Here is a 25,384-nt window from a genome sequence, read left to right as displayed (position 1 = left end):
CGCTGGGCCAGACGGATTACCAGAACGTGTACTGCGAGTGTGCGCTGACCAACTGGCAAGTGTCTTCACTGACATTTTCAACCTCTCCCTGTCAGTCTATAATACCAACATGTATCTGTGCCAAAGAACACTAAGGTAACCTGCCTAAATGACTACCGACCCTGAGCACTCACGTCTGTAGTCATGAAATGCTTTGAAAGGCTGGTAATGGCTCACACCAACACTGCTATCCCAGAAACCCTAGACCCACTCCAATTTGCATACCGCACCAACAGATCCACAGATGATGCAATCTCTATTGCACTCCACAATGCCCTTTTCTACCTGGACAAAAGGAACTCCTACAGGAGAATGCTATTCATTGACTACAGCTCAGCGTTCAACACCATAGTGCCCTCAAAACTCATCACTCAGCTAATGACCCTGGGACTAAACACCTCCCTCTGCAACTGGATCATAGACTTCCTGACAGGCCACCCCCAGGTGGTAAGGGTAGGTAACAGCACATCCACCATGCTGATCCTCAACCCTTAGGGGTGCGTGCTCAGTCCCCTCCTGTACTCCCTGTTCACTCATGACTGCACGGCCAGGCACAACTCCAACACCATCATTAAGTTTGCTGATGACACAACAGTGGCAGGCCTGATCACTGACAACGATGAGACAGCCTATAGGGAGGTCAGAGACCTGACCATGTGGTGCAAGGACAACAACCTCTCCCTCAATGTGATCAAGACAAAGGAGATGATTGTGGACTACAGGAAATAGAGGATCGAGCACGCCCCCATTCTCATCGATGGGGCTGTAGTGGAGCAGGTTGAGAGCTTCAAGTTCCTTGGCGTCCACATCAACAAACTAACATGGTCCAAGCACACCAAGACAGTCGTAAAGAGGGCACGACATAACCTATTCCCCCTAAGGAGACTGAAAAGATTTGGCATGGGTCCTCAGATCCTCAAAAGATTTTACAGCTGCACCATTGAGAGCATCACTGCCTGGTATGGCAACTGCTCGGCCTCCGACCACAAGGCACTACTGTGGGTAATGCATACGGCCCAGTACATCACTGTGGCCAAGCTTCCTGCCATCCAGGACCTCTATACCAGGCGGTGTCAGATGAAGGCCCCATAGTCATATACTGTTTTCTCTGCTACCACACAGCAAGTGGTACTGGAGCACCAAATCTAGGTCCAAGAAGCTTCTAAACAGCTTCTACTTTGCACCCCCCACGCTGCTACTACTGTTATTATCTATGCATAGCCACTTTAACAACCCTACCTGCATGTACATAATTATCTCAATTATCTCGACACCGGTACCCCCTGTATATAGCCCTGCTATTGTTATTCACTGCTGCTCTTAATTATTTTTTCTGACTTTCTTCTTTATTTTTTGGGGATATTTTCTTAAAACTGCATCGTAGGTTAAGGGCTTCTAAGTAAGCATTTCAGTGTAAGGTCTGTTGTATTTGGCGCATGTGACAAATAACATTTGATTTGATTTGAGAGAGAGAAATACTATATTTGATGTGAGAGAATGAGGACAATACTGAACAATAACTTCCAGGGGTAAAGACCTTTAATTATTGCAAATGCCAAACAGGCACAATAAAACCACACAGGATTTAGGCTATTAGCAGTTTTATTTTGAGTACAGTAAAATTAAAGAAGAAAAATTATGACATGTACAGGTAATTAATGTTGGCATGTTTGGAACCGTAAACACACAAATATAAGAGGAATTTATAAAAACTATATGAAAAGAACAAGGCAATCATCATTAAATAAATGAGCAACGTGGTGTTTTTGAAGGCATCATCACACACCAATGGTCTGACAGTGAAGACAAAGGCATGGTCACAAGGGTGGAATCATGTGTGCAAATAAAAAACTAAAAACTGAGAATACTAAAGATGATACCGACGACCCAGATAACATGCATATGGAGTTGTATTTGGCCATATGGTTTAGGATGTTAGTTTGGTCATTAGGGTTGTGTTGCTATGCCAGACTGAGGATTGTAATAAGGATGGGTGTTTGGTGCCAAACCAGTCTGAACAGGAGAGATAGGAATACTAGGGTGGAAATGGCAACTCACCAAGTTTCACAGAAAAATCACTGAAAATAAGTACTTATCAATGAAATACAGTATGGTAAGATTACAAGCAGAGTAAATATAACTGATATCGAGACATAAAAGAACACTAAGCTGACTAATGGAAACAGTGGTATTTATTGAAGTATTTTGAGAAAGGAAGAGGAACAATATACTGTGTAAAGCACAAAAAACATGATTAAAACTTGAAGTGAATTCCACAAAAACAAAGGCAGTGAATTTAAAGTGTGATGCATTTGAGTAACGTGTTACCATCACCTTGAACTGTATTGGTTTGATCTACATGCTACTGCTACAGTCAATGACCTACTACACTCTACTGGAAAACAGACTGGCCATTTGATCTGTTGCATGTTTATAATACTTAAAACCCTGATTCAGAGCCAGTTCTATTATGTTATTCAGAGAGCTGCAAATGCCCAAAATACTAAGCATTTGTAAATGCAGGTGTATAGTGCAAAAATCCATGAGTTTACCTTTAGGTGAATTGAATTAATGAGAGGTAATATCTCTATGTTAATCATTAGATATCTTAACTCGCCTGCACACTAGATAAGTATGCGTTCAAGAGCGCTTCATTGAGGATGATAGGATTATACTGTACTGTAGGTCCTGGAAGTTGCCCCTAACTACTGATGCAGGATCCAACGTTTTCCCTCCATCCCCTTTAAATTAAGATTAGGGATGGGGTAGGGTAATCTGATCCTAGCGGTTAAGAGCAACTTCTGCCTGTAGCGTAGGTTCTGTTCTAAGCCATGTGGTCCTCTTTAAACTACAGCACTCTATTTAACATGAGGAGATCATAGGAATGGAATCTGTGCCTGGCTAACTTTTGACCTTTGTTCTAGGTAGTGTCTCTAATCATGATCTTAAATCTTCTATTCTTTTGACAAAGAAATAAATGGTCATTTTGATCGTATTGTACCCTCATTCTGTGCTTGACAAACTGGTGAGAGTAACTGACAGTGATCTGTAGCTATGCATGCCTATAAAGCAACAAACACACACAACAAAAACAAACGAGAGCGACATTCACATATATATATATATATATTTTTTTTTTTGCACTCAGTTTTTAGCCCAAGAGGAACTACATTTCCTACAACACACTGCTCTGCTACATTGTGTCTGGTGTTATATGTAGTTCTCTAAAAAGCACTCTCTAAAGGCAGTTAAGTAACTTGTATGTTTGCAGGCACTCCAAAGTGCTTCATGTGCCACCAGCCCACCAGAGCTCAGCCCTATGGGAGGTGCAGGGGAACATGAATTAGTCCACCTTAAACTTTTGTTCAACTCCTCGTGCACTGGGGTCAGGGGGTTACACTAAACTTCTGGGAAAAGTTGCCAGTAGGCACAGATCTAAGATCTAACCATAATCAGTAAGGGGGAGATTGCAAGACTGACCCAAGATCAGCATTTAGGGTCAACTTCATCTTACTATGTCTCACTCTGAAATACTTCCACTCTTTTCCTTCTGTACCACTGAAAAGTGAAAGACAAATCAAAGTTTTAAGGCTGAAACCTTCTCAACATGTTTTCCTATCAGTGGAGAGAGAAGAGGAGAGGAAACCATCTTTGACTGTTGGGACAGCCCATGACTAAGCTATACTTGTGCAAGTCATGCTGGGAATTTAAGCATAAACAAAAAATGACCTTGATAACACTGGCATTAACACAAGGGGAGAAGGGGAGGAGGAATGGAGTCTCTCAGTGCAGTACATTACCTCTGGACTGAGAGGGGGAATAAGCAGAAAGAGGAGAGAGACATAACGACATCTGCATGCAAACATACTCGCTTTCACTCACTCACTCACTCACTCACTCACTCACTCACTCACTCACTCACTCACTCACAGCGCACAAGTAAAGCCCTGTTGCAAAGACAGAATGGTGGAAGCTGAATGGATCCCGTCTTGGATTTGGTTCAAAGTTTGACTTGAATAACAGATGTGTCCACCAATCACTGCATAGCCTTGGCCCGCTGGGTGTGGCACTTCATGCACAGGATCCTGCCGTCCAATGGGTAGCAGCCGTCTGCGTCCGCCTCTATGGAGAGGGGGCGGGAACAATCCTGCAACCAGGAAGAGAGACTTCAGGATGTGCAGAAGGTCACTGGAAAACATTTACATCCAAAACACTCGGGGGGCACCATTCAAACTGTTAAGATATTTCACCAGCTCTTCATAATACATCTTTAGGAGTTCATCTTTACATCTGGCACTTTCTTTACAGTGCCTTGCAAAAGTATTCATCCCCGTGGCATTTTTCCTATTTTGTTGCATTACAACCTGTAAGTTAAATAGATTTTTATTTGGATTTCATGTAATGGACATACACAAAATAGTCCCAGAAAAATGACTTGTTTCAAAAAATTCTATAAAATAAAAAACTGAAAAGCGTTGCATGCATATGTATCCACCCCCTTTGCTATGAAGCCCCTAAATAAGATCTGGTGCAACCAATTACCTTCAGAAGTCACATCATTAGTTAAATAGATTGCACACAGGTGGATTTTAAGTGTCACATGATCAGTCACATGATCGATAGATAGATATACACATACACCTGTTCTGAAAGGCCCCAGAGTGTGCAACACCAGTAAGCAAGGGGCACCACCAAGCAAGCAACACTATGAAGACCAAGGAGCTCTCCAAACAGGTCAGGGACAAAGTTGTGGAGAAGTACAGATCAGGGTTGGGTTATAAAAAAATATCCGAAACTTTGAACATCCCACAGAGCACCATTAAATCCATTATTAAAAAATGGAAAGAATATGGCACAACAACAAACCTGCTAAGTGAGGGCCGCCCACCAAAACTCACAGACCAGGCAAGGAGGGCATTAATCAGAGAGGCAACAAAGAGACCAAAGATAACCCTGAAGGAGCTGCAAAGCTCCACAGCAGAGATTGGAGTATCTGCCCGTAGGACCACTTTATGCCGTACACTCCACAGAGCTGGGCTTTAAAGAAGAGTGGCCAGAAAAGCCATTGCTTAAAGTGTTCGCCAAAAAGCATTTGGGAGATTCCCCAAATATATGGAAGAGGGTACTCTGGTCAGATGAGACTAAATTGAGCTTTTTGGCCATCAAGATAAATGCTATGTCTGGCGCAAACCCAACAACTCTCATCACCCCGAGAACGCTCATCACCCCAGTGAAGCATGGTGGTGGCAGCATCATGCTGTGGGGATGTTTTTCATCGGCAGGGACTGGGAAACTGGTCAGAATTGAAGGAATGATGGATGGTGCTAAATACAAATTCTTGAGGGAAACCTGTTTCAGTCTTTCAGAGATTTGAGACTGGGACAGAGGTTCACCGTCCAACAGGACAATGATCCTAAGCATACTGCTAAAGCAACACTCCAGATGTTCATGGGGAAACATTTAAATGTCTTGGAATGGTCTAGTCAAAGCCCAGAGCTCAATCCAATTGGAAATATGTGATATGACAAAGATTGCTGTACACCAGCAGAACCCATCCAACTTGAAGGAGCTGGAGCAGTTTTGCCTTGAAGAATGGGCAAAAATCCCAGTGGCTAGATGTGCCAAGCTTTTAGAGACATACCCCAAGAGACTTGCAGCTGTAATTCCTGAAAAAGGTGGCTCTACAAAGTATTGACTTTGGGGGGGGGTGAATAGTTATGCACACTCAAGTTCTGTTTTTTTTGTCGTATTTCTTGCATCTTCAAAGTGGTAGGCATGTTGTGTAAATCAAATGACACAACATTAATTCCAGGTAAGGCAACAAAATAGGAAAAATGCCTCACAGCGGTAGTACTTTAGATGTAGCAGGTCTGTTGTCCTTACCTCATAGCGGTACTACTTTAGATGTAGCAGGTCTGTTGTCCTTACCTCACAGCGGTAGTACTTTAGATGTAGCAGGTCTGTTGTCCTTACCTCACAGCGGTACTACTTTAGATGTAGCAGGTCTGTTGTCCTTACCTCATAGCGGTACTACTTTAGATGTAGCAGGTCTGTTGTCCTTACCTCATAGCGGTACTACTTTAGATGTAGCAGGTCTGTTGTCCTTACCTCACAGCGGTAGTACTTTAGATGTAGCAGGTCTGTTGTCCTTACCTCATAGCGGTAGTACTTTAGATGTAGCAGGTCTGTTGTCCTTACCTCACAGCGGTAGTACTTTAGATGTAGCAGGTCTGTTGTCCTTACCTCACAGCGGTAGTACTTTAGATGTAGCAGGTCTGTTGTCCTTACCTCACAGCGGTAGCACTTGAGGTGGAAGTTCTTGTCGAGGGCCACGACTCTGACGGTCTCTTGACTGCCGGCGTCAGGAACTATGGGCTCATTACAGCTCACACACAGGGGAGAGAAACGCCTACAGGCAGGGGGACAGAGAGGACATTAGACTGTACCACACACACAGAGGACAATACCTGAGAGAGACAGAGAGAAAGACAAGGAGATGAGAGGCCGTACCTGTGGTAGTCTGGGACACAGTATGGGTTGTTGTTGTCGTCGGTGATGAAGGGCGCCCCCTCCAGGCTGCAGGCGCAGGTGCAGCAGCGGAAACAATGGGCATGGAAACACTGGCCCACCGCCTTCAACACACGGTCTGTAATACGCTCCCCACACCGAGAACACACCGCCAGAGAACTCTGTAGACACACACAGACAGGAGGGTGGGAGAGCAAACACGGTACATGTCTTTGTCGGTGAGAGAGTGAATGAATTACTGTAAGCTGTTTGTGCATGTAATTACTGTGTGTGTACATGTGTGTACTCACAGTGTAGCAGTCGTCACACTGTGGCGTCCCGTCCTTGTCGTAGAACTGCATGCCCTGCAGGGGGCGATGGCAGCTCATACAGCAGAAACAGTCAGAGTGGAAGAGTTTGTTCATGGCTCTCACTGCAGGCTGGGAACGAGACAGAGCCTCACCACACTTACCACATACCTCTGAAAGAGAGAAATGAGGAGAGAGAGAGAGAGAGTGGAGAGAGGGAGTGGAGAGGGAGAGATGAGGAGAGAGAGAGAGAGAGATGAGGAGAGAGAGAGATGGAGATGAGGAGAGAGAGATAGAAAGGGAGAGGGGACAAAGAGAGAGGACGAAGAGAGAGGGGATAATAGTTGGTTGACGCTGACAGAGGCAGAGCCCAGCCAGTCCTATTCCACACAGTCATTAAGTCATTACCACAGACATACTGGTCTAGCACCAATGAGGAGAGGAGGAGGCTCAGCCCATCAGCACCTCAGCCCATCAGCACCCCAGCCCATCAGCACCCCAGCCCAGTCTACTAGCACTACAGCCCAGTCGACTAGAACTACAGCCCAGTCGACTAGAACTACAGCCCAATCAATCAGAACCAATAGCATACTGAGAGTGTTGTCAGGCAGGAACTGGACAAGATAATGACGCTCTGATAATAGAGTTCGTTCTGACACGATGGGTATGGTAGTATGAAACAATGAACTAGTGTAGGTGATGAACAGAGGGTGTGTGTGTACCTGTAGGTGCTGAGGTGATGAACGAAGGGTGTGTGTGTGTACCTGTAGGTGCTGAACGGAGGGTGTGTGTGTACCTGTTGGTGCTGAGGTGATGAACGGAGGGTGTGTGTGTACCTGTAGGTGCTGAGGTGATGAACGGAGGGTATGTGTGTACCTGTAGGTGCTGAGGTGATGAACGGAGGGTGTGTGTACCTGTAGGTGCTGAGGTGATGAACAGAGGGTGTGTGTGTACCTGTAGGTGCTGAGGTGATGACGGGAGCGTGTGTGTCCATGTCTTTGATGAATGCATTGGTCATTCTCTCCAGCTCCTCCACCTCCCTCATGGAGAGAGGAACACCTCCACCTGGGACAGAGACAGGCCCAGGAGGCGAGGGCTGGGGGACAGAAAACACACATCTAACAGGGGGAGTACTAAACACACACACACACACACACTCACCCCAAAGGGTCTCCTAACATACCTTTGATGAAGGGGGAGATTTCATTGGCTGGCTGAAAGAAGAAGGTGGTGATGTCATCGCTTTGGGCTGAGGAGGGGGCATGGGAGCAGGAGGGGGTGGGCTCACAGTCATCTGAGAGTCAATGGAAGAGGGCTTTGAGTGATTGAAGGCTGGGGGAGCCACTTTGTTGGCTGGTGGGGCGGGAGGAGCGGCAGGAGGAGGAGGGAAGGAGCTGGCTGCAGGGGAAGGTTTAGGAGCAACACCAAATGGAGCCGGGGCGTGGTTCTGGTTCTTCAGCCCCACAGGAGACACGAACGTCCCCGTTTTCATGCCCCCAAAAGCCTTAGGAGCCACGACTGGGGCTTTAGCAAATGGCTGTGGGGCAGGAGCAGGAACTGGGGCGGATATAGGGTTATTGGCTTGTCTGTGTGTCGTCCGGAGTTTGAGCTCCTCGGCCCAGGGAGCGGGAGGGGGCTTGTCTCCCATCTCTGGAGGGGGGAGGAAGGAGAGGTTGGGCTTGGGAGCAGTGGGGGGAGGACCTGCAGGCTTGGGGGCAGGAGGAGGAGGAGCTGAGTACTGACTGGGCAACTGGGGAGACAAGATCAGACAAGAAAACATTACAGGCTATATGTACTGAAGAGTTGAAGAGAACTATGAGAGAACACACAACAACAAGCTGTGGTATGAAACTCAAACCTACTTTTAGACTAAAAGCATTAGGAACTGAGTGCCCCTTCAGCTATTTTGGAAGTTTCCAGGTGAAAATACAATGTTCTATACAGTACTATTTGAAACATTCTAAACAATCCACCCTCCTTAACAAGCCGGCTGTGTTTTTAGGAACGGTGAAAACGGCTATTAGTATCATTCAAGTACAGAATTCAAACATTTTAAAAGGTTGCAGGTAGTGATTTTCTATCGTATCAAATTTTCAACTTCCACAAAGCACAGGCTCTGAGTCATACAGAGGAACTTGAGCTCATCAGTAGTAATCTGTCTCTGACATTCTTATCAAGAGCTTGTGCCAACATTTCTCTGTTCTGATCCAGTTCATCCCAGGAGGATAAAAACACTCTCCATTTATGGCTGTTTCCCCAGACCACTGGCTTGGCCCCACACACACAGGCCTGATCACAATGGAGTATGCATTGTGTACCACGTCTCTCTCTCTCTCTCTCTCGGTCTTGCTTGGTCCCTCTTTCTGTTTGTATCTCCATCTTTCTTTATATACATCATTCAGTGTGAGTTTCTCTGCATCACTCACTTCCTCTGTTTTTGTACATCACTCTCTCATTGTCTGTCTGTGTACAGTAACGAACAGCTTACTCATCCTAGAGCCATCAGCCTGAACAGACACAAAACAGCCTGGCATCTGGCCAAACGGTTTATCCTAACCTGCACTCTCTCCCCCTCTTTCTCTCTACCTTGGAGGCCCCTTTATTCAAACTTCTGAGTCAACGTCTCCTCTTTTTTCCCCCTCCCTACTCCTCCATTCAATCCCCCTCCCTACTCCTCCATTCAATCCCCCCCCTACTCCTCCATTCAATCCCCCCCCTACTCCTCCATTCAATCCCCCCCCTACTCCTCCATTCAATCCCCCCTACTCCTCCATTCAATCCCCCCCTACTCCTCCATTCATTCCCCCTCCCTACTCCTCCATTTATTCCCCCTCCCTACTCCTCCATTTATTCCCCCTCCCTACTCCTCCATTTATTCCCCCTCCCTACTCCTCCATTTATTCCCCCTCCCTACTCCTCCATTTATTCCCCCTCCCTACTCCTCCATTTATTCCCCCTCCCTACTCCTCCATTTATTCCCCCTCCCTACTCCTCCATTTATTCCCCCTCCCTACTCCTCCATTCATTCCCCCCCCTACTCCTCCATTCAATCCCCCCCCCCTACTCCTCCATTCAATCCCCCCCCCTACTCCTCCATTCATTCCCCCTCCCTACTCCTCCATTCATTCCCCCTCCCTACTCCTCCATTCATTCCCCCTCCCTACTCCTCCATTCATTCCCCCTCCCTACTCCTCCATTTATTCCCCCTCCCTACTCCTCCATTTATTCCCCCTCCCTACTCCTCCATTTATTCCCCCTCCCTACTCCTCCATTTATTCCCCCTCCCTACTCCTCCATTTATTCCCCCTCCCTACTCCTCCATTTATTCCCCCTCCCTACTCCTCCATTTATTCCCCCTCCCTACTCCTCCATTTATTCCCCCTCCCTACTCCTCCATTTATTCCCCCTCCCTACTCCTCCATGTATTTCCCTCCACATCGCATCCTTATTTCCCTCCATCTTCTCAGTCCCAAGTCTTTCCTACTCTCTCTGTATCATACTATGTCTACTGCAGTCTTTTGTTACAGTCAGTTTCCCTGTTGGTTTACTGACGTTGTGTGCTTCTATGAAGCTCTACAGTATACGACGCTCTACAGTATACGACGCTCTACAGTATACGACGCTCTACAGTATACGACGCTCTACAGTATACGAAATACTTTCCCTCCTCCCCCTTGTCCTTCTCTGTACCTTGGGGTTGAAGGGTCCTCTGGTCTCCATCTCAGACAGCAGGTCAGTCAGAGAATCCAGCTGTTTGTCAAAACTAGTCTGTTTTGCCAGACGCTGTGGGAGTGAGAGAGAAAGAGAGAGAGTGAGAGAGAGGGTTGATCAACAGGCTGAATCTTGACTTGAAAAATGTAGCAAACTCCAACTGCCACCTAAATCATACACTTGTGTCAATGGGGAATGTGCACAGAAGTGTACTGATAGAACAGAATGTAACTGATTTTCATGGATCAGAACTTAAGCACTCACATCAGGTTAGACAATAGACTTCCACATCTGTTTACTGGGGACATCCACCATGGTAGTAGATGTGTGGATGAGAGTTCTGGCCGTCATCCAACACAACTACACCAATACAATATGCTTTGGGACCTTATGGAAAGTTCTATATTTAAGCAATAAGGCACAAGGGGGTGTGGTATATTGCCAATATACCAACGCTAAGGGCTGTTCTTATGCACGACGCAACGCGAAATGCCTGGACAGACCTTAGCCGTGGTATATTGGCCATATATCACAAACTCCCGAGGTGCCTTATTGCTATTATAAACTGGTTACCAACGTAATTAGAACAGTAAAAATACATGTTTTATCATACCCGTGGTATACGGTCTGATATACCACAGCTGTTAGCCAATCAGCATTCAGGGCTCAAACCACCCAGTTTATAATACAGAAAGCATTCCATTCCTATGATTATTAACCCTGACTCACCTGAAAGTTCTCCCCAGCACTGGGGACACTGCTGGGACCAGAGACTGGGAGAGGGGGAGGGGGTGGTGGAGGAGGGGGAGACGGGGAACGGGGGAGACAGGCATTCTCCTCAAGCGGGGTGGGGGGGAGGGGCAGGTCATCCACCGCGGGAGGGGGAGGGAAGGCAGGGGGAGGGGCATCAGAGGCTGGGGGTGTGGTTGCACAGTTGGGGGGAGGGGCTGGCAGCTCATCGTCCAACGGAGGAGGAGGGGGCGGGAAGTCTAATAGAAACGGGGAGGGTTGATTGGTTAAATCAAAGGCATGGCAATCCAATGGTTTCTAAACATTCTATAATTCATTCAAAACCTGTCATCTATTCACTGCACCCACCCAGACATTGATTCAAGGGAACTCGATGACAATACAGTTTCCACACACAGAGACAGTGAAATGATACTGTCAAGAAAATAGACTTAAAGGGATAAGTAGGTGGGTAAGTAGAAAAACAGCTTAATTGCCAGAATCTCGCAGTATCCCTTTAAATGCAGTAATTAGTGTGAGAAACAGGAAAGGTGAGTTTCATTGACGGGATAAGGGCCATGTTGCAGTCTACCAATCTGTTGGGTTGCCAACACCAGGCTCAAACTCTGGGATCCAACATCCTTGTTTTATCAGAAACAAAGATAAATACTTGTAACTAAATAATAACATGCTTGATGCTTCTGTTGCGAGATAAGTCTGGTCCTAAAACAACCCCTAGCCACTTCCCCTAACCTCTACCACCATATTTTTACACCTATCCAGTTACTTCACATCTGCACTGTGAAGGGAAAGAGTTCAAGTGAAGGAGTTAGGGGTCACATTGAACCAGACAACTAGATGCATGGGATAAATGTTTACAAAATGACAAACGAAAACGGCCAATCACCTTCGCAGAGCGATGGTGGGGGTGGAGGCATCACTCCAACTCGACCAATGACAGCTGTGCCGACACCGCGTGTTGAGACCAGGCTGGGGGGAGGAGAGGGACCTGCGGGAGGAGTTGAGCCCGGGGGAGGCCACGGGTCGGACTGGCTTTTGGGGCGCGGCGGGTTGACCGAGGCAAACTTCTTTGGCTGGTTGTAGAAGGAAGGGGTGGTGACTTTGAGGTTGATGGAGGAAGTCACCATGAAGGGTTTACTACCGCTGGAGTCAGCCATGTTGTCGTTTTACTGTCTGAGGAGAGAAGAAGAGGACAGCTGTTGTTTATGACCATTATTACGACGGTTTAGAAGAGGACAAACACAATCCATCCAAATCAACACAAACTGAAATGAGCGGTAGGGAGGCTGCCAACTGTTAAAGAGATGGCTGTGTTACAGAGGAGGTCTAGCAAACCTGGAGGCCAGCTGTAGAAAGGATAGCGGGGAAGATAAAATAAACCTTTGATATAGAAATGAACCATAGAGCATTAGCTTATCTGAGGTGAGCACACAGAGCTTTTGAAACAGTAGGGGAATATTTCTGTTTGGTGAATTAGTGGGGACACATCAACAAAGGATCTAACAACCCTGTAGCCTAACTACAGGAGAGAACATCCAAAGCATGCATAGAAACACACACACACACCTCTGATAGATCTTGACTGCTTTACACAGTACCTCAACACAGATTGTAAATACACACTAGCCACTCCTTAGGCTCAGTATGGAGAGAGGTATACCGTAACCATAGCAGCACTTACAGCTGCTTCAAGGTCAACTCTCAGTATGAAACCGTTCATTGTAATAAAAACAGTTGAGAACTACAGCAAGGTTTACTATAGGGCTGACCGGGTCGGACCCGAGACGGGTAAAACCATCATAACATGTTCATGTGAGCTACGTCAAGGAGAGGGTCATTCAACGGGTTAGCTCAAATATTTACCTCACGTGTTTGTGGTTAAAAATGCTGACGTTACCACAGCGGCTCTATCTCAGATTCCCCAAACGCCTGTGGCCCTGTAGGTTACCCCTGGTTAAACAGAGACGTGGCCCTGTAGGTGACCCCTGGTTAAACAGAGACGTGGCCCTGTAGGTGACCCCTGGTTAAACAGAGACGTGGGCCCTGTAGGTGACCCCTGGTTAAACAGAGACGTGGGCCCTGTAGGTGACCCCTGGTTAAACAGAGACGTGGGCCCTGTAGGTGACCCCTGGTTAAACAGAGACGTGGGCCCTGTAGGTGACCCCTGGTTAAACAGAGACGTGGGCCCTGTAGGTGACCCCTGGTTAAACAGAGACGTGGGCCCTGTAGGTGACCCCTGGTTAAACAGAGACGTGGGCCCTGTAGGTGACCCCTGGTTAAACAGAGACGTGGGCCCTGTAGGTGACCCCTGGTTAAACAGAGACGTGGGCCCTGTAGGTGACCCCTGGTTAAACAGAGACGTGGCCCTGTAGGTGACCCCTGGTTAAACAGAGACGTGGGCCCTGTAGGTGACCCCTGGTTAAACAGAGACGTGGGCCCTGTAGGTGACCCCTGGTTAAACAGAGACGTGGCCCTGTAGGTGACCCCTGGTTAAACAGAGACGTGGCCCTGTAGGTGACCCCTGGTTAAACAGAGACGTGGGCCCTGTAGGTGACCCCTGGTTAAACAGAGACGTGGCCCTGTAGGTGACCCCTGGTTAAACAGAGACGTGGCCCTGTAGGTGACCCCTGGTTAAACAGAAACGTGGGCCCTGTAGGTGACCCCTGGTTAAACAGAGACGTGGCCCTGTAGGTGACCCCTGGTTAAACAGAGACGTGGGCCCTGTAGGTGACCCCTGGTTAAACAGAGACGTGGCCCTGTAGGTGACCCCTGGTTAAACAGAGACGTGGGCCCTGTAGGTGACCCCTGGTTAAACAGAGACGTGGCCCTGTAGGTGACCCCTGGTTAAACAGAGACGTGGGCCCTGTAGGTGACCCCTGGTTAAACAGAGACGTGGGCCCTGTAGGTGACCCCTGGTTAAACAGAGACGTGGGCCCTGTAGGTGACCCCTGGTTAAACAGAGACGTGGGCCCTGTAGGTGACCCCTGGTTAAACAGAGACATGGGCCCTGTAGGTGACCCCTGGTTAAACAGAGACGTGGGCCCTGTAGGTGACCCCTGGTTAAACAGAGACGTGGGCCCTGTAGGTGACCCCTGGTTAAACAGAGACGTGGGCCCTCTCTCTCAGTACCTGTCTTAACGTTACTTTCAGCTAGACAGTGCATTCCGATTCCCTTTTTCAACATTTTGTTAAGTTACAGCCTTATTCTAAAATTGATTAAATAATTCCCCTCCCCCTCATCAAGCCACACAATACCCCATAATTACAAAGGAAAACAGTTTTTTTGCAAATGTATATATATATTTTTTTAAAGACATACCTTGTGTAAATAAGCATTCACACCATTTGCTATGAGACTCCAAATTGAGCTCTGGTGCATCCTGTTTCCATTGATCATCCTTAAGATGTTTCTACAACTTGATTGCAGTCCACCTGTGGTAAGTTCAATTGATTGGATATGATTTGGAAAGGCACACACCTGTCTACATAAGGTCCCACAGCTGACAGTGCATGTCAGAGCAAAATCCAAGCCATAAGGTCGAAGGAATTGTCCATAGAGCTCCGAGACAGGATTGAGTCGAGGCACAGATCAGGGGAAGGGTATCAAAACATTTCTGCAGGATTGAAGGTCCCCAAGAACAGAGTGGCCTCCATCATTCTTAAATGGAAGAAGTTTGGAACCACCAAGACTCTTCCTACAGCTGGCCGCCCAGCCAAACTGAGCAATTGGGGGAGAAGGGCCTTGGTCAGGGAGGGAGAACCATCAGAAGGACAAACATCTCTGCAGCACTCCACCAATCAGGCCTTTATGGTAGAGTGGCCAGGTGGAAGCCACTCCTCAGTAAAAGGCACATGACAGCCCTCTTGGAGTTTGCCAAAAGGCACCTAAAGGACTCTCAGACCATGAGAAACAAGATTCTCTCATCTGATAAAACCAAGATTGAATTCTTTGGCATGAATGCCAAGCGTCACATCTGGAGGAAACCTGGCAACATCGCTATGGTTAAGAATGCTTGCCTCATGCTGTGAGGATGTATTTCAGTGGCAGGGATTGGGACACTAGTCAGGATTGAGGGAAAGATGAACAGAGTAAAGTACAGATGAAAGATGAAAACTGAAAGATAAAAGATGAAAACTGACAGATGAAAGATGAAAACCTGCTCCAGAGCGCTCAGGACCTCAGACTGGGGCAGAGGTTTAACTTTCAACAGGACAACAACCCTAAGCACACAGCCAAGACAACGCAGGAGTGGCTTCAGGACAAGTTTCTAAATGTTCTTGAGTGTCCCAGCCAGAGTCCGGACTTGAACCCGATCGAACATCTCTGGAGAGGCCTGAAAATAGCTGTGCAGTGACGCTCCCCTCCAACCTGACAGAGCTTGAGAGGATCTGCAGAGAAGAATGGGAGAAACTCCCCAAATACTGGTGTGCCAAGCGTGTAGCGTCATACCCAAGAAGACTCGAGGCTGTAATTGCTGATAAAGGTGCTTCAACAAAGTACTGACTAAAGGGTCTGAATACTTATGTAAATGTGATATCAGATTTTTTTTTTTAATAAATTAGCAAACTAGAATTAAATTAGCAAAAATCTGTTTTAGCTTCGTCATTATGGGATATTGTGTGTAGATTGATGGGGAAAAAAACAATTAAATACATTTTAGAATAAGGCTGTGATTTAACAAAATGTGGAAAAAGTCAAAGTGTCTGAATACTTTTAGAATGCACTGTATATAACGGCATTGATGGGTCCTAGTCAGTGTCTGAATACTTTTAGAATGCACTGTATATAACGGCATTGATGGGTACTAGTCAGTGTCTGAATACTTTTAGAATGCACTGTATATAACGGCATTGATGGGTCCTAGTCAGTGTCTGAATACTTTTAGAATGCACTGTATATAACGCCATTGATGGGTCCTAGTCAGTGTCTGAATACTTTTAGAATGCACTGTATATAACGGCATTGATGGGTCCTAGTCAGTGTCTGAATACTTTTAGAATGCACTGTATATAACGGCATTGATGGGTCCTAGTCAGTGTCTGAATACTTTTAGAATGCACTGTATATAACGGCATTGATGGGTCCTAGTCAGTGTCTGAATACTTTTAGAATGCACTGTATATAACGGCATTGATGGGTCCTAGTCAGTGTCTGAATACTTTTAGAATGCACTGTATATAACGCCATTGATGGGTCCTAGTCAGTGTCTGAATACTTTTAGAATGCACTGTATATAACGACACCGATGGGTCCTAGTCAGTGTCTGAATACTTTTAGAATGCACTGTATATAACGACACCGATGGGTCCTAGTCAGTGTCTGAATACTTTTAGAATGCACTGTATATAACGACACCGATGGGTCCTAGTCAGTGTCTGAATACTTTTAGAATGCACTGTATATAACGACACCGATGGGTCCTAGTCAGTGTCTGAATACTTTTAGAATGCACTGTATATAACGACACCGATGGGTCCTAGTCAGTGTCTGAATACTTTTAGAATGCACTGTATATAACGGCATTGATGGGTCCTAGTCAGTGTCTGAATACTTTTAGAATGCACTGTATATAACGACACCGATGGGTCCTAGTCAGTGTCTGAATACTTTTAGAATGCACTGTATATAACGACACCGATGGGTCCTAGTCAGTGTCTGAATACTTTTAGAATGCACTGTATATAACGACACCGATGGGTCCTAGTCAGTGTCTGAATACTTTTAGAATGCACTGTATATAACGACACCGATGGGTCCTAGTCAGTGTCTGAATACTTTTAGAATGCACTGTATATAACGACACCGATGGGTCCTAGTCAGTGTCTGAATACTTTTAGAATGCACTGTATATAACGACACCGATGGGTCCTAGTCAGTGTCTGAATACTTTTAGAATGCACTGTATATAACGACACCGATGGGTCCTAGTCAGTGTCTGAATACTTTTAGAATGCACTGTATATAACGACACCGATGGGTCCTAGTCAGTGTCTGAATACTTTTAGAATGCACTGTATATAACGACACCGATGGGTCCTAGTCAGTGTCTGAATACTTTTAGAATGCACTGTATATAACGCCATTGATGGGTCCTAGTCAGTGTCTGAATACTTTTAGAATGCACTGTATATAACGGCATTGATGGGTCCTAGTCAGTGTCTGAATACTTTTAGAATGCACTGTATATAACGGCATTGATGGGTCCTAGTCAGTGTCTGAATACTTTTAGAATGCACTGTATATAACGCACATTGATGGGTCCTAGTCAGTGTCTGAATACTTTTAGAATGCACTGTATATAACGACACCGATGGGTCCTAGTCAGTGTCTGAATACTTTTAGAATGCACTGTATATAACGACACCGATGGGTCCTAGTCAGTGTCTGAATACTTTTAGAATGCACTGTATATAACGACACCGATGGGTCCTAGTCAGTGTCTGAATACTTTTAGAATGCACTGTATATAACGACACCGATGGGTCCTAGTCAGTGTCTGAATACTTTTAGAATGCACTGTATATAACGACACCGATGGGTCCTAGTCAGTGTCTGAATACTTTTAGAATGCACTGTATATAACGACACCGATGGGTCCTAGTCAGTGTCTGAATACTTTTAGAATGCACTGTATATAACGACACCGATGGGTCCTAGTCAGTGTCTGAATACTTTTAGAATGCACTGTATATAACGACACCGATGGGTCCTAGTCAGTGTCTGAATACTTTTAGAATGCACTGTATATAACGACACCGATGGGTCCTAGTCAGTGTCTGAATACTTTTAGAATGCACTGTATATAACGACACCGATGGGTCCTAGTCAGTGTCTGAATACTTTTAGAATGCACTGTATATAACGACACCGATGGGTCCTAGTCAGTGTCTGAATACTTTTAGAATGCACTGTATATAACGACACCGATGGGTCCTAGTCAGTGTCTGAATACTTTTAGAATGCACTGTATATAACGACACCGATGGGTCCTAGTCAGTGTCTGAATACTTTTAGAATGCACTGTATATAACGACACCGATGGGTCCTAGTCAGTGTCTGAATACTTTTAGAATGCACTGTATATAACGACACCGATGGGTCCTAGTCAGTGTCTGAATACTTTTAGAATGCACTGTATATAACGACACCGATGGGTCCTAGTCAGTGTCTGAATACTTTTAGAATGCACTGTATATAACGACACCGATGGGTCCTAGTCAGTGTCTGAATACTTTTAGAATGCACTGTATATAACGACACCGATGGGTCCTAGTCAGTGTCTGAATACTTTTAGAATGCACTGTATATAACGACACCGATGGGTCCTAGTCAGTGTCTGAATACTTTTAGAATGCACTGTATATAACGACACCGATGGGTCCTAGTCAGTGTCTGAATACTTTTAGAATGCACTGTATATAACGACACCGATGGGTCCTAGTCAGTGTCTGAATACTTTTAGAATGCACTGTATATAACGACACCGATGGGTCCTAGTCAGTGTCTGAATACTTTTAGAATGCACTGTATATAACGACACCGATGGGTCCTAGTCAGTGTCTGAATACTTTTAGAATGCACTGTATATAACGACACCGATGGGTCCTAGTCAGTGTCTGAATACTTTTAGAATGCACTGTATATAACGACACCGATGGGTCCTAGTCAGTGTCTGAATACTTTTAGAATGCACTGTATATAACGACACCGATGGGTCCTAGTCAGTGTCTGAATACTTTTAGAATGCACTGTATATAACGACACCGATGGGTCCTAGTCAGTGTCTGAATACTTTTAGAATGCACTGTATATAACGACACCGATGGGTCCTAGTCAGTGTCTGAATACTTTTAGAATGCACTGTATATAACGACACCGATGGGTCCTAGTCAGTGTCTGAATACTTTTAGAATGCACTGTATATAACGACACCGATGGGTCCTAGTCAGTGTCTGAATACTTTTAGAATGCACTGTATATAACGACACCGATGGGTCCTAGTCAGTGTCTGAATACTTTTAGAATGCACTGTATATAACGACACCGATGGGTCCTAGTCAGTGTCTGAATACTTTTAGAATGCACTGTATATAACGACACCGATGGGTCCTAGTCAGTGTCTGAATACTTTTAGAATGCACTGTATATAACGACACCGATGGGTCCTAGTCAGTGTCTGAATACTTTTAGAATGCACTGTATATAACGACACCGATGGGTCCTAGTCAGTGTCTGAATACTTTTAGAATGCACTGTATATAACGACACCGATGGGTCCTAGTCAGTGTCTGAATACTTTTAGAATGCACTGTATATAACGGCATTGATGGGTCCTAGTCAGTGTCTCACCGTTGGATCATTAACAAGCCTAATGGCTTATGTCTAGAAACATGGTTTTGTCCATCATGTGAAATGTTTTTGTTAGAGCAACAACATATTTAAGAACCATTGCCATAGTGATAATATAAATGGGTTTCCTCAGGCCCTGTTTGTTTTGGAAGAAAAAGCAATGCCCCAGAACTAGCCTAGTACATTCTCCGATGTGGGCTTGTGATGCGGGTGACTGATTTCTTTCTCTATGATCAGAATCAGCCCTTAGACGGGGAATGATTTACCACCTGTTTACGCCATGTCAGTTTCATGAGAAACTTTACGGAACTTCCTTCCCAGGGTTACCAGATTTCTGTGAAATATGACCTATAATTAATTATATGAGTGAAAGTTATTTAATTTGTAGGTTAAAAAGCAGCTTTTCTGTGTTGGAATGGTGTGGGTGTACCCCAGCGACAGAATGGTGTGGGTGTACCCCAGCGACAGAATGGTGTGGGTGTACCCCAGCGACAGAATGGTGTGGGTGTACCCCAGCGACAGAATGGTGTGGGTGTACCCCAGCGACAGAATGGTGTGGGTGTACCCCAGCGACAGAATGGTGTGGGTGTACCCCAGCGACAGAATGGTGTGGGTGTACCCCAGCGACAGAATGGTGTGGGTGTACCCCAGTGACAGAATGGTGTGGGTGTACCCCAGTGGCAGAATGGTGTGGGTGGTGTATACTGTTCATTAAAAATATTAAGGCAAGTAGACGGCCGACTCTCAAGCTCAGCCAATCAGCCAACATGACATCATGTTCTAGGAGCAAATAGCAGGTACCTTTTTAAAGGGTCTGTGAGATACAAGTTGGTTGGTAGGTTTTTTAAAGTGTTTTTTTCTCCAATTCATGCTTTGGTCGCAAATACGAGTACAGGACGAGTTAACAGAATATGAACTATAAAAAGTGAGATTTTAACTTGACAGTTACCTTAAGACACGCTTTTCAGTTTGAAATTGAGGTTTCCACATTGCATGTAGCTGTGACTTGGAGGCCTGGACACAAGTTCTGACAAGATAAAGACATCAAATGTGGGTGAAAGTATTCCTGAAATGCTGACTCAGGCCTCAACACAGTATGAAGAAAAAAACAGCGTAAGTAAGCTAACTTTGTTTGTTAGGATCCTCTGGAAAACACATTTCACTCATAACTTCGTACTTTAACAGTTAAAATGCTGACAGGAAGCCAAAGAGAGAAGATCTCATATTTGCACTCACAAGCCCCTTCAAAGTGAGCAACAAAAATCCACAAACTGTTAAAACTTTTCTATTTTCAAAATGGATTTACTGTTAAATAATGCAGAGAAGAGCAGGATGAAATATTAAAGGCAAATGACGAAAGGGGACATCAACCAATCTGGTTGCCCACCCTAGCACAGCTTGCTACAGCCTGTAGGCTAGCTAGCCGTCTTATATTTCCAAGACCACACAAAGCAGCCTTGGAAACTGGCTGTAAAAGTCCAACCTAGTAAGAGTCCAACGCTCCACTGACAAAGCGTTGGCTCCTCTCTGTGATGAAAGAGCCTGCATCAAGCAGAGCAGACCTCCCCTGTAATATCCTCAGTCAGACAGAAACCTGCTCTCCTTGGCCAATAGAACCCTGTTGAAACCTCTGCTAATGAGGGCCAGTGCATTGGATACCAGCAGACTGTTCAGTTGTGAGGGAAATATTACTAGGCTTTGATCTAAAGGCTTTCTATCTTTCTAGAGAGCCAGCGCTCTACACTAAGTGGAGGCAGAGAACTAGGCTTATTGGTTCTAGTGCTCTCATTTAAAAGTGTCTCATTATATTAGCCTACTGTAGAAAAGCCCTGGGGATAATGCATGAGACGGTCACGGGACTGAGACATGCTAAGAGCAAACGTTCCTCATGGTGCCCCTGGAAATAGAACACCCTATTTGAGGAATTAAAAAAACAAATACCGCTGTAAACGTCATCCTACATAAGTCAAGTTATTTTTTATGATGTATTATTTAATTCACTACTCAGCCAACTGTAAAGGCATTGACAAAAAAACATTCCCCACAGATTCCATGTGGCTGTAGACCTGGCTAATGGTTTTATATGGTGAGGTCAGCTGCAGGCTCCTCCCAGACAGTCCCCTAAGCCTAACTAAAGTAAACCATTGTGAAATTGGATCCAGAGATGATGAGACCCATGGTGAGAATGTTTGGCACTTCAGTTGAATGACATCATCAACACCATGGTCTGCTTTTTCCTTTCCCTCCATCTCCAATCTGCTCCCCCTTTCACTCCCTAAATCACTCCTACCTCAACACCCCCCCAAAAAGCTCCCTCCTATCATTTCAGTTGGATGACATCACCACGGCTTGTATTTCATCATCTTAACTAGTTTTACAGCTTGGCTATGAGGCGACATCATGTGTGCAGAGAACTCATGCAAACCGTCTACTGTAAATAATAGCTCATAGCTTATCGAGTACGTTATGATTTCCACATGGTCGGTTGGTCATCGGTCTACAAAGGAGGATTAGAAGACAATTCATTTGGTAGAGGAGATGATATTTGAGATGGTATCAAGGCCCAGACATCGATTGAAGCATCATTCTGTGTTGGATGTGGATGGATGGGACTATAACACTAAACACTTACAGTACACTGTTGTTTTACCACTGGCTGTTTGTCTGTAAGTGTTCACCTGAGAGAAACAACAGCAACAATAGATACTGTGCCAGACCAATAAGAACACTAGTGACAAGCCAACACGCTGCTTGGAGGCGATCGCTTTGGAATCCAGATGAGGAGTATAAACAGGCAGAAGCACTTGATTCTGAAAGCCACTCTTGAACTAGGGCTGAGAATTGCCAGGGACGTCACGATACGATATTATCACGATACTTAGGTGACGATACTATACGTATTGCGATTCTCACGATTCTATATGTATCACGATGCGATACTGTGATTTTATTGCGACTCAATGTGCCAAACATGCTGCGCACCATACATCTACTGCAGGAGGACAAGAGAGAGCCATGAGAAAACAAGTTTTGATCAGTCATGGAAATAAAAGTGCTGAAAACAAATTGGCTCCTTATTTAAAAAGATTGAGTACAAGCTATGAAGAAAAAATTATTATTTGATAAAATTGCGATATTGTCAAAATGATACATTGTCAAAAATAATATCCCGATATATAACTGTATCAACCCCCTCCACCCCACACACACACACAATCTTGGACCCTAACACTTAACCCTATCCCCTAACGTTACCATGACCCTAGCCCTAAATCAACAACAAAAATACTCCCATACTAACTCATCAGCTCTGACGCCAGTGTTGTCCTCTCTACCATGGCCATCTAGTGACTACCCTACAGTTGCTAAAGCTCCATCGTTGTCCCCGAGTTTCAGCACAGACACGCGTGGTGTGTTGATGCCTATTCGGCAGCTAGGTTAATTGATCATGCTACTTTGTATGCGTTGTTTGTTGGCAACCTTGTACTTTACAACGTTTTTGGAACAGATTCCTGTAGGAATGTTACACAAAAATCACCCATTTCACTGTCAGTCTACAGCTGCTGTTTATGAAGCATGTGATGAATAACATTTGATTTGGCCAGTGACACTTTGCTTCTTGAAAGTCCAATATATTGAACACTTGACTGCTGACATGCAAAACATTTGGACTAATGAAAACAGTGGACTAATGGGGGGGGGGAATACCAAAAAGAGTTTGAGGTGATTTTCCCTTTAATTGCACTTTTGTCTATGGGGCTGGAAAACTACCACAGCACTCAGTTTTAAATCTATATTCTCTCTTTACATTTTAGTCAGTGGGTTTGCGTGAGAACAACCATCTTGTGAAACAATGGAATCCCATTTTGGATGAAATAACAGCTGGTAGGAACTTGATGGATAACCATGATCCACTGTATTGCATTAGCGCCCCACCCACCTTTTAGCATGCCTATGATTAGCTATGGTAGGTCTGCTAAGCTCAAGACAGCTAAGAACACATAATATACTAAATATCCGACGTTCATCAATGAATCATGTAGTCATAGCTAGGTAAAGGCTATCTAACCCTGATTCAAGAGAATGTCAGTGTGTGTCAATCCGTATTGATAGCCCTGGTCTAGCATTCACCTGCATACAACCCAGTGTTGAAATAACTTCAAAACGGCAAATGTATATAATAGCTACATATAAAAGCGCAATCTGTCTAGACATGCTGGCTAGTTAGTTTGTGCACTCACCTATATTTTTGCTGGCTAGCAGCCTCCCTACAGTTGGTAGCTAGCCAGAGGTTGTAGAGGGCTAACGTTACTTCCTCGCCTCTCTACTTCGATGACACGGTTTATCGTTCTCAACTGGCCCCTTTCTATTTATTCTTCAACGGCAGGTCTATATGTACCCTAAATGGATGTTGCCATCACCCTTTCCCTGTCTATTTTCAAAGGAATGTGAGATTTCTGTCTGGCTAATCAGCCAGCTAACTATTCCTCCTAAACTGTACTTCCGGTTACAGCCTCTGAATTTTTCTTTGTCGTGAGCGAGCGGGAATCTATCAAAAACTGTAAAAGTGTAAATGCCCCCTTGCACAAGGACTGCTCAGTGGCTAAAAAGCGGAACACCCGCCCCGGTAGATGAGTAATAATCGTACCAGGCACTTTGCTATTGTTCTTTCATAACTGTTGAAACTCTGCAATGCACCAAAACTATATATCACATAATCTGATTATAGCATTGCTTAGACCGAAATGATAAGGCTACAAAATATTTAATAACTCATAATCAGTGTAACATCTGTTCTTACCTATGTGTGCAGTTGGGAGAGCAAACTATTACCCCCCTACAGTATCTCTTCCTTCTCCTTTTCCCTAGCTGTAGATCCAAACCGACACAGAAAGAAAGTGTGCTTGTTAACTTTCCTCTACCCCCCCCCCCCCCCCCCCCCCCCCCCTCTCTCTCAGTTCCCCTACAGCTGTTAGATCCCCCTCTCTCTATCTCTCCTCCCTACCTCTCTCTCCTCTCTCTCTCTCTCCTCCCCCTCTCCATGGAAAAGGAATGACACCATCCTTCCAAACAAGTTCTTTCTCGTTGGACTTTCTCTCAGGATGTGCATATTACTATGTAAACACCACCTCTCTCTTTCTCATTCTGTATGTTCATAAACTGCTGTAAGGCAGTAGCCCCTGTCTTTCCCCTCTGTTTCTCCCTGTCTCACTCTCTCTCTGGATTCCTGCAACATTCTTCATTCTATGACATCAATGCTGCCTGCCTTTCCTTGTAAGGTCAGAGAGAGAGGGAACGAGGGAGGGAGGAGAGAGATAATGGAGGTAGAGGCTTGATTAGGTACAGACACTAAAATGGTTGGGGGACACAAGGGAAAGAGAAAGGCCACATCACATAGTGCTGTTGCACTCGCTGAAAGCCCTGTTCCTGTCCTGGTGTAAAAGGCATTTCCATGCAGTTTGGTTCAGGTATCACATACATGCATAACCATTATTTCCTTTAAATATAAAGTAATACATTGCTGTGACTCTGTTACTCAGTTTGATTGAGTGAAAAAAAAGGAGCCTAACCCTAACCTACAGTAATATCACAACCACGGAGAATGACCCCTCCCATCCTGCACATCTGCTACCTCTGACACAGCTTCCCTATCACACACACACACACACATTATGTTTTCTATCCTCGTGGGGACCTAAAATTAATTTTCATTCAAAAT

General features: G+C 45.1%; 1 protein-coding gene across 4 annotated transcripts; it reads right to left on the bottom strand.

Moving 5' to 3' along the window:
* Positions 1 to 1,623: 1,623 nt before the first annotated feature.
* Positions 1,624 to 24,860, bottom strand: LOC139389315 (zyxin-like). Of its 4 annotated transcripts, none has more exons than XM_071135986.1 (10): positions 24,467 to 24,860; positions 12,202 to 12,488; positions 11,295 to 11,554; positions 10,545 to 10,637; positions 8,038 to 8,604; positions 7,809 to 7,950; positions 6,858 to 7,027; positions 6,550 to 6,728; positions 6,328 to 6,448; positions 1,624 to 4,186 (listed from the first exon to the last, which is right to left on the bottom strand). In XM_071135986.1, exons 2-10 carry the CDS (start codon positions 12,470 to 12,472, stop codon positions 4,076 to 4,078), a joined length of 1,914 nt encoding a protein of 637 aa, XP_070992087.1. In that variant the 5' UTR covers positions 12,473 to 12,488; positions 24,467 to 24,860; the 3' UTR covers positions 1,624 to 4,075. The 4 variants fall into 4 exon arrangements, with proteins under 4 accessions (XP_070992087.1, XP_070992094.1, XP_070992067.1 ...); XM_071135993.1 differs by lacking the exon at positions 24,467 to 24,860 and adding an exon at positions 23,907 to 24,190; XM_071135966.1 differs by lacking the exon at positions 1,624 to 4,186 and having other exon boundaries at positions 6,103 to 6,448; positions 24,467 to 24,598.
* Between the last annotated feature and the right edge of the window lie 524 nt (positions 24,861 to 25,384).

Source organism: Oncorhynchus clarkii, chromosome 3, assembly GCF_045791955.1.
Source record: "Oncorhynchus clarkii lewisi isolate Uvic-CL-2024 chromosome 3, UVic_Ocla_1.0, whole genome shotgun sequence".
Lineage (NCBI taxonomy): Eukaryota > Metazoa > Chordata > Actinopteri > Salmoniformes > Salmonidae > Oncorhynchus > Oncorhynchus clarkii.
This window is presented reverse-complemented; position numbering and strand designations above follow the sequence as displayed.

Bases quoted from the DNA above. Each gene is read 5' to 3' on its own strand.
- LOC139389315 (XM_071135966.1), bottom strand. From the start codon at position 12,472: ATGGCTGACTCCAGCGGTAGTAAACCCTTCATGGTGACTTCCTCCATC. The intron at 7,951-8,037 runs GTATGTTAGGAG...TCTGTCCCCCAG, and splicing joins AATCTCCCCCTTCATCAAAG to CCCTCGCCTCCTGGGCCTGT. The intron at 6,449-6,549 runs GTACGGCCTCTC...CCCTGCCTGTAG, and splicing joins TGTGTCCCAGACTACCACAG to GCGTTTCTCTCCCCTGTGTG.